The sequence below is a fragment of the Melanostigma gelatinosum genome (assembly GCF_949748355.1).
Source record: "Melanostigma gelatinosum genome assembly, chromosome: 7".
Taxonomy (NCBI): domain Eukaryota; kingdom Metazoa; phylum Chordata; class Actinopteri; order Perciformes; family Zoarcidae; genus Melanostigma; species Melanostigma gelatinosum.
The window spans coordinates 1,664,995-1,674,383 of NC_136640.1; the positions used below are offsets into that span (position 1 = coordinate 1,664,995).

The 9,389-nt window shown below is 43.1% G+C and overlaps 1 protein-coding gene across 3 annotated transcripts in view; it reads right to left on the reverse strand.

Annotated features, from left to right (window-relative positions):
* Positions 1-8,300, reverse strand: part of nf1a (neurofibromin 1a) — a 75,296-nt gene extending 66,996 nt beyond the window's left edge. For all 3 annotated transcript variants that reach the window (XM_079272138.1, XM_079272140.1, XM_079272139.1), the window contains exons 1-6: positions 8,186-8,300; positions 5,129-5,272; positions 3,014-3,097; positions 918-1,108; positions 355-461; positions 201-268 (exon numbers count right to left, since the gene is read on the reverse strand). In XM_079272138.1, coding sequence (XP_079128264.1) covers positions 201-268; positions 355-461; positions 918-1,108; positions 3,014-3,097; positions 5,129-5,272; positions 8,186-8,245 — 654 coding nt within the window. In that variant the 5' untranslated portion in view covers positions 8,246-8,300. The remainder of the gene's footprint in view (positions 1-200; positions 269-354; positions 462-917; positions 1,109-3,013; positions 3,098-5,128; positions 5,273-8,185) is intronic.
* Positions 8,301-9,389: the final 1,089 nt, after the last annotated feature.

Sequence of the window (9,389 nt, forward strand, 5' to 3'; positions counted from 1 at the left end):
CAACAAACGGACACAAAGACGCCGAAAAAACAACATAATCATGCCAGTTTGTAGAAAGTCTGAATTCATGTTTTGCAGATAACTTTGAAAGGAATCGATCGGGGCTAGGCTACACGCTAACATTGGAGCAGCTAAACATTTGCGCCGCGTTTGGTGTGAACGATTCAACAGTCGAGTATCGAAGATGACGGTGGACGTACCTTCTCCAGACTGTTGATGACGGCGAGCTGGGCCGGCTTCTTCAGAGCTCTGAACTTTAACACAGTTTCTGGGAGAGAAACAGAAACCAGAAATCAACTTCGCAAACGTCGGTTCAATGCGAGACAGCTTCCTGCACCACGTAGAGCCCTCTACCTTGTAGCAGCCTCTTGAGCTTGGAGCAGTCCACGTTGATGTACTGCATCAGCTCGATGTCGTGGACGTCCACGTTGTCCTCGGAGCAAACCGTCAGCTCCTGCAGCCTGAAGGGAGACACGAGAAGCACTCGTCAACCTTCTGCTGCTTTCAATGCACTCCAGAGATCAGGAAATCACACGTAGTCTTCTGAGGAGCGTATTCTGCTCCAGCGTCACACTGAGCAACATCTACTTCTACACTCAAAATTGTTCTTTTTGCCACACAAACACATGGAAATTAAATCAGTCCAGTCGAGCTCCATGCAAGTCAAAGCAGCTCCATTAACAGACCTAAACGCAACCCGCTTACAACCTGAAAAATGAATTTAGCTCAACCACGAAATCATCTGTGCCAGAGAGGGAAACCTGGTCTCCAAAGCAAACTCACCATGAAAGCTCAATGTTTGGTATAAAATGCTTCATTGGAACCTCCCGGTAATAACTGCATTGATGCATTACGACACGTCTAGTCCCATCAGAGGTCCCCTACCACAGACCTCAGAGACGTGTGGACGGAGCTACCTGGTGGAGATGCGGCTGAAGACGGCGTTGAAGTTGTTGCAGCTCAGAGAGAAGAGGACGGCGGAGGCCGAGGCCCGGAGCTCGGCGGCGTGCTGGTGGCCCTCCCGGTACGTGTGGATGAAATGACAGATCTCCGGCAGCAGCTGTTTCACCAGCATGGTCTCATCCAGACGCAGGCAGTCCTTGGATTGCTGAGGACAGAAGGTCTCCATCGTTAACCATCACAGTGTCAATGAAGTTTTACCGACGATGGTTCTCCTCCAATATTCAGTCAAATATGCGTTTCTAGACTCTGATCTCTGATCATGTTACAAACCTTTTGACACTTAATCCCAAACTCTGGAGTTGAATTACTCTACAGAAGCGCTTCTGTGGTTCCTTTTCCTCAGATCATCAACTAAGACGAGTCAAGGTGAGATCGAGAGCGGAAGCTTTAAAAGTACACATTTCCTACGCTGAAGGGGAGATAAACCTAAAGGTAGTAAAAGATAAGTTGAAAATGCTTGATTATAAGAGGCCTTTGTGAAGCACTCAAAGCTGCTTCGATGCTCTGAACAAGACGAGCTGAAGTACGAGAGACGCCGACATCTCACCGTCACCTCGAGTCTGAAGGCAAAGCCCTCGTTCACGAGTCACGACCAAAGGTGGGTTAGAGAACGACCGATGCTACGTCTGTGCGGCGTTTTAGACCTCAACGTAGTTTCACACCGTATGATGGTCCAGCTCCCAAAACCCCGTCCCACATCTCCAACCCTCCATACCGGCAGCTCCATCATCAATGACTGTAAGACACTCGTGAGCGAGCGGCTACCGGCTAACTTCAGTTTAATGATGAACCTCACAAAGACACTTGGCTTCCCCCTGAGGCTACAGCCACACCTCCACCTTTTAAAACGCATCTCCGTTTACTGTCAGGACGAGCAGAAGCGGAGACCTCTGACCGCGATGACGTAGATCATCTGAAGATCTACACACTGTGTACATTGTCTGAAAGACATCTGGAAATGTCTGATCGATGCCAGACATCGATAAAAAAGAAATGAAAAAAGACACCGATGACGTAGACGGCAACAGTCGCTACTTGATTGGGTCTCAACAGTCATGACGTGTCCTCTGATTGGTCACAGCTGTCATTGGAGCGATTAGTGAGCGCCGTGTCCAGCGGCGTTATCAGACGTCTGAAGTCACGCTCTGAGGCTCTGAGGCTCTGAGGCTCTGAGGCTTTGAGGCTCTGAGGCTCTGAGGCTTTGAGGCTTTGAGGCTCTGAGGCTCTGAGGCTTTGAGGCTCTGAGGCTTTGAGGCTTTGAGGCTTTGAGGCTCTGAGGCTCTGAGGCTCTGAGGCTTTGAGGCTCTGAGGCTTTGAGGCTCTGAGGCTCTGAGGCTTTGAGGCTCTGAGGCTTTGAGGCTTTGAGGCTCTGAGGCTGAGGCTCTGAGGCTTTGAGGCGCTGAGGCTTTGAGGCTTTGAGGCTCTGAGGCTCTGAGGCTCTGAGGCTCTGAGGCTCTGAGGCTTTGAGGCTCTGAGGCTTTGAGGCTCTGAGGCTTTGAGGCTCTGAGGCTCTGAGGCTCTGAGGCTTTGAGGCTCTGAGGCGCTGAGGCTCTGAGGCTTTGAGGCTCTGAGGCTCTGAGGCTTTGAGGCTCTGAGGCTCTGAGGCTCTGAGGCTCTGAGGCTCTGAGGCTCTGATGCTCTGAGGCTCTGAGGCTTTGAGGCTCTGAGGCTCTGAGGCTTTGAGGCTCTGAGGCTCTGAGGCTTTGAGGCTCTGAGGCTCTGAGGCTCTGAGGCTCTGAGGCTCTGAGGCTCTGAGGCTCTGATGCTCTGAGGCTTTGAGGAGGACTTTCCCTTTCTTAGTAAAGCTTATTCTGTTCTGCACAACTATTGTGACGTTCACACAGAAACTGTAAAGGAACAAAAGCATAAATGATCTCCAGTACGACACTCAGCCAGAGAGATGTTCTCGGATACTGGACCACTGACTTCATCGTACTGCACAAAGACAAGAGGAGACAACCCAAGAAGCAGCACAACGATCTGCCGTGAAGGTGTGGATCTATTTAGTTGTTGTTGTTCTAAGAGACCTGGTCTAGAGAGGAGGACTCACCCCAGCCAGGCACTTGTCCAGAGTGTCCAGGATGATGAGCTGGGAGAGGTAGAGGTTCTTCTCAGAAGCTTCCCCGAATATCCGCTGTGAAGACAATCAGTCAGAAGTCACTCAGAGTTTAGACTTCAGGACACGGAGTTAGGAAGCTGTGCTAAACCCAACCCGTGTGCATTTAAAGTCAAATGCATCGACAGATGAACGATGTTCTCTAGCAAACAATGTATTCATAAACACATTGGTTGTGTAGATATGAATGGTGATGACACAGCAAAAAGTCACACCTTTAAAAGTAATAAATACAGTTTTAAAAAATATATTATGTTTCTAAATAAAATGTTATAATTGCTTCAAAGTCTGTTTCAGAGTTATAAGTGTGGAGAATAAGAATAACTGTCATAAAGCAGATCTTCTGTTCTGTGCTGAATGTATGTTGATCTTCGTAGTACAGACCTCAGGTCTGTATCAACTGACCTCTACGACCTCCGACACTGTGTGGTTAACAACAGAGTTCAGGCTAATCTCGTACATAACGCAGAATAAACAAAATTAAATCCTTCATCTTCTTTGAATGCATGTTGACGTGAAAAGTGATTCATAAACGCTGCGTCTAGACTTGTTCTGTTCCGTAATTATGAAAACAAGAAAACACAAACACGGCGAGGAGCATTAGTGTGACTCCTCCCCCAAAATATATTGAAGACTTCAATGTTTTGTCTGAATCTAACTAAATATTTGTCGGCGTTTAGCTTTCTAAAAACATTTCCCTGCAGAGAGAACAGTTTGCTCTCCAACTCACCGCACAAACAGACGTATCTTCACGAACAAGTCGGTTTAAAACAAAAGGAAATACCAACTCATCTGCACTTCATTCACACTTCATTCATGCACTTCATTCACCCTCAGAGAATCCCACGTCGACGTGCTAACACGTCGTTCATCTCGTCTAAATAAGTCTACGTGAACATCGGGAGCTAACAGATGTTTTTATCACGTCTAAATAAGTCTACGTGAACATCGGGAGCTGACAGATGTTTTTATCACGTCTAAATAAGTCTACGTGAACATCGGGAGCTGACAGATGTTTTTATCACGTCTAAATAAGTCTACGTGAACATCGGGAGCTGACAGATGTTTTTATCACGTCTAAATAAGTCTACGTGAACATCGGGAGCTGACAGATGTTTTTATCACGTCTAAATAAGTCTACGTGAACATCGGGAGCTGACAGATGTTTTTATCACGTCTAAATAAGTCTACGTAAACATCGGGAGCTGACAGATGTTTTTATCACGTCTAAATAAGTCTACGTGAACATCGGGAGCTGACAGATGTTTTTATCACGTCTAAATAAGTCTACGTAAACATCGGGAGCTGACAGATGTTTTTATCACGTCTAAATAAGTCTACGTGAACATCGGGAGCTGACAGATGTTTTTATCACGTCTAAATAAGTCTACGTGAACATCGGGAGCTAACAGATGTTTTTATCACGTCTAAATAAGTCTACGTGAACATCGGGAGCTAACAGATGTTTTTATCACGTCTAAATAAGTCTACGTGAACATCGGGAGCTGACAGATGTTTTTATCACGTCTAAATAAGTCTACATGAACATCGGGAGCTGACAGATGTTTTTATCACGTCTAAATAAGTCTACGTGAACATCGGGAGCTAACAGATGTTTTTATCACGTCTAAATAAGTCTACGTGAACATCGGGAGCTAACAGATGTTTTTATCACGTCTAAATAAGTCTACGTGAACATCGGGAGCTGACAGATGTTTTTATCACGTCTAAATAAGTCTACGTGAACATCGGGAGCTAACAGATGTTTTTATCACATCTAAATAAGTCTACGTGAACATCGGGAGCTAACAGATGTTTTTATCACGTCTAAATATCTCAAAGTGAACATCGGGAGCTAACAGATGTTTTTATCACGTCTAAATATCTCAAAGTGAACATCGGGAGCATCAACATAGCACACAGGTTTTAAATGATACAAAGAGCTCATTCACAACATCCAAAAGGAATACATTCACATGAACCATATCTAATCCAGAGCGTTGTCACATTGGGAGTCATGGTGGAGTATTCATGTGTGTGTCCACTCACCATGTTGTTGACGTTCTTGAGGATGGTGGTGAGGCCGCTGATGACGAGGGAGAACTTGTACTTGGAGATGTTGATCAGACATTCCTTGTTGTGCTCCGTGCTCACTTTGGTGTGAGTGTTCTGGTGGGTAGCTTTAATGGGAAGCTGCAGGAGGAGACAACAGAGGATGAGGATCAATTCAGCACGATGGAATATTATAGTGTTGGAAAGCATTGTCGGCTTTGATGTTTTCATCGATTTTCAATCTTCACTGAACACGTTTCAAACGTATCAGAACCAGAAACACGTTATTGATCACTGGGGGAGATTGTACGTACAGATGCTACTATTCTACAATCTAAAGGTATAAATACATATAGAGAATAGACATAAGTGTGTAGAAAGATGTGCTTTATACTGTAATATACAGCAAGAACAATTCATATGGAGAAAATAGAAATAAGATATCGATGTTTGTGGGTCGCCAACATCGCTGCAGAGGACAGGTGACCCCCGGGAACCGGCTCTAAATGAGTAGAATCCGTTAGTATTGATGAGGTCCAGACTTATCGGTTCTACTGTCGGTACTTTCTTAGTTCCTGAGTGAGACGTCCTTGTCTCAAACGTCCTCTCTCTGTCTCTTTGTCTCTCTGTCTCCTCTCAGTACAGCGTGAGACTCACATCATGATCAGAGAGAACTCTGGTCGTCTCCAACACAATAAAACCCTCACGAGCAAGTTCATCACAACATGTGACCAACAAGCAGAACATCAGTCTGTTGGTGGAGCAGCCGTCAGGTAACGGTAGTGATGTCATACGGTAGTGATGTCATACGGTGGTGATGTCATACGGTGGTGATGTCATACCGTAGTGATGTCATACCGTAGTGACGTCATACGGAGTTTGATCAGAAGAGGATCATCAATGAACCACAATCACCGAGATCATTGATTAGATGAGAATCTAATGTTGATTATTTTCTTAATTAAACGTCTTTTTTACTCACAAAATAATCAATAAGAACCGATAAAGAGTAGTGATAAGAGTACTCGTATCTATAAAACCCTATTAACTCCCATCACTACCTACGCCCGTAATAGCTGGCTGAGATGTTCCCACTTTATTTAAACACCTGAAAGTGAACAAAACTTTCTTGGCCTTCATATGTTAGCGCCATGATCAGCAGATTACGATCAGTCCTGTAATTATTCAATCCACCAAACTCACTGGATTCTGTTCAGCACCTTAACAAGAGGAAAGTATTCTAGTATCAATAAAAAAACAGCATATTTATTGAGAAAACACTGACTGGAAGGCTTCCATTCGGGTTTAGTGTAACAACAACCAAGAAGTGGATTCAACACCTTAAACCACCGGCAGTAATCCAGCTGAGCCGCTAAACCTCGGATACGATCCTTAATCTGAGGCGACTAACACCAAAGACTTCTGGAGACTTAAAGCCAAATTACTTTTAAATGACAAACACTAATTCATCCAACACACACACACACACACACACACACACACACACACACACACCTTCAAACAACAAAGACTTCTGGTAAGGCAGACGGACTGTTGATCTGAGTTAAAGATTATCTTTATCTACCATTTAAACTTATTATATGACCATTACAGCAGCTCTTCAGTTTAAGGCTGTGAGTTTAATGTTACAAATATGGATGTTAATAATTAACCGTTCAAGTGTTAACTAACAAGTTCAAGAAGATATAAAAAATCTGAAATTGACAACAGCAAGTCCACCTCAAAGATTAGCCAACCTCGGCTGCTCAGGAGTTGTAGCATTTATTTTGTACCGACGTTAATGTTCGGTTAGCGTCGATAAGAAAAATATATATAAATTAGCATTCCTAGTTACGAGAATAGAAACAGAATAAGAGTAGAAAGTGGAGATTGTTGTTAGTTGCCATGATGACAACACACATCAGAAGGGCCATTAGAGTGTTATCCAGAGACAGATGGCTAGCGAGCTAGCTAGTTAGCTCGTCTTTTTAAGCGGGAGGGACCGTTAGACCCAGAGCTGACCACCAGCACATTATTTGGCTGGTGGTCAGGCTGGTGGTCAGCTGGTTACAAGAAATATGCCAAACAAAAAGGTGTCAAATGGCGATAGCAATGTGTACGTTTTTAACGTTGCAATACGTATATTCATTTATTTAGAATTAGAACTATTTACTCTGACATCGTAACGTTACTACTCCACTGCTGGTATAAGTCGTTAGCCCGCTACAACGGTCGCAATGGCAACAATACACATTTTTAAAAATGGCCGCCACTCTGACACATACATTTCAATGGGAATACTCCTGTTCTATCTCTATGGTTACAATAAATTAAACAAGTTTTTACAAACATGGATGATATATCTGAGCTAGTACATGTGTACAGTTTCAACATATAAGCAAATAAAATAATAGGTCATGTAAAGTGTACCTGTAACTAGATTCCTTATGGAAAATAAAGCTTTTATTGTGGTAGTCTCAGCTGCCATACCTGACAGCGGTGGTTTTATACACTAGAAAGCAGCTCTCACCTGTAATACTCGTGGTTTCATTCACTCACAATGAACACAACGTGTTCGCAACACTCACATCTTATTTGTTTACATTAGATAGCAATAGGCCTGCTAACGTTAGCCACCTAGCCTGGCACGAGAGAAAACGTTTACCTAGGGCACTTTAAAAAAACGACACACGGACGTTTAACGTGCAATGTCTCCGGATACATTGCTTTATTGTGCATTATTTAACAAATTGGCTGGGGCCAAATCCCCGGGATGCATCTGCTAATTGATCGTGGAGACGAGGTTGCTGCTAGCTAAGAAAAGGAGCTCATCATCAGTGTTTTTGCAGCTGGGAAAAGAAACACCGCTCACATTTCATCCGGAAAAAACGAAAGAGAATATCCCGGAGAAAGGAATAAACACTCCTTAAATTAGCTGTTTCTTTAATGGAGGCTGGTGTGTGTGTGAGTGGGACTTTGATCCGGAGTAAAAAGGGGGCCTCGGGTCTACCTAAAGCTCGCTACACCCATCCAGTGAATCACAAACCATCTTACCTGCTCATCAAATCTAGTAATCACGGCCTGGACCCACTCCACTGGTTTGTGAGCCGCCATGGCCGGTAACGGCTAAAATAGATCCAAAGCTACGGGGCCGGTCCTCACGGGCTTTTATTTATGAATGAAAAATCTGTCCCCGAGTCTATGTGAGGGAAAAAGGACGAAAAGGGGGCGAGTAATTTTTCCCTTTTCTGTTTAGGCTTCACCATGCCACCGCCATGACACACCACCGGAAGTCTTCTTCTTCAGAGAAATATTGGATGGGAGGCGTTAGGAGAAACACGACGGGGTCAAGCTAGCTTTAGTGAAGGAAGCACCACATCCAGGAGGACATATTCATAGTAACGGTTGTTCACGAAAATGTTTTTCGTCTTAATTCATAAAAATAACACTTGGAAGGTTACATTTACACTTTACAAAATGAACAAAAAAAACCCTTATGTCTCTGTTAAAAGTTAATTTTCTGTATGTTAGCCCTTTATGTCTGCTTTTAAGGCTACTAAAACTGTGAAATATACGTTATAACTCCACATATAATGTGATTTAGATGTTCTGCACAACCAACTGCCATAGTTTCTTTAACGTAGGTTTCTTTTTTTGTCTTATTATGAAGTAACACCATCCCTACTTCCGCTTCTAAGGTATACAATTCTGTTAATTTGTTAGATCGTTTGGTGCGCATGCGTGACCTACTACCAGGCCTATCAGGATGTTTTCAGGACTGAGAATGGATTCTGTTTTCATTAACAATTCTTTGTCCTCAATGTTGGTGCAAAAAAAACACGTTCACAACTTTGAGATTTGATATTATTTTATGTGAAGTATTTTAAGGTTGTTTTTGACACATAAAAAAAGACTTTATATTATTCCTAATCAGAATTTCTGAATCAGCTTTATTGTTGTAAACACACCAGAAATTTGACTTTTTCGTATCGTAATGAAAGAATAATAACAACAACAATTCAAGTAGAAGTAATTATAGATAAATAAATAATAAATAAATAAATATGAATGCGATTTTAGTTTTTCTCTTCGCTTCTACTCTCTTGGCCATTGTTGGAATTCTGTATTAGTTTGGGGGAATTGCTGGGTTGCTGTTGAATACAGACTTTTCCCCCAAACTAGAAATGTAAAATATTAAATCTGCTAATGTTTACTGACCGTAAATGAAACTGGGCAGACCCAGAACCTCTGCTTATTG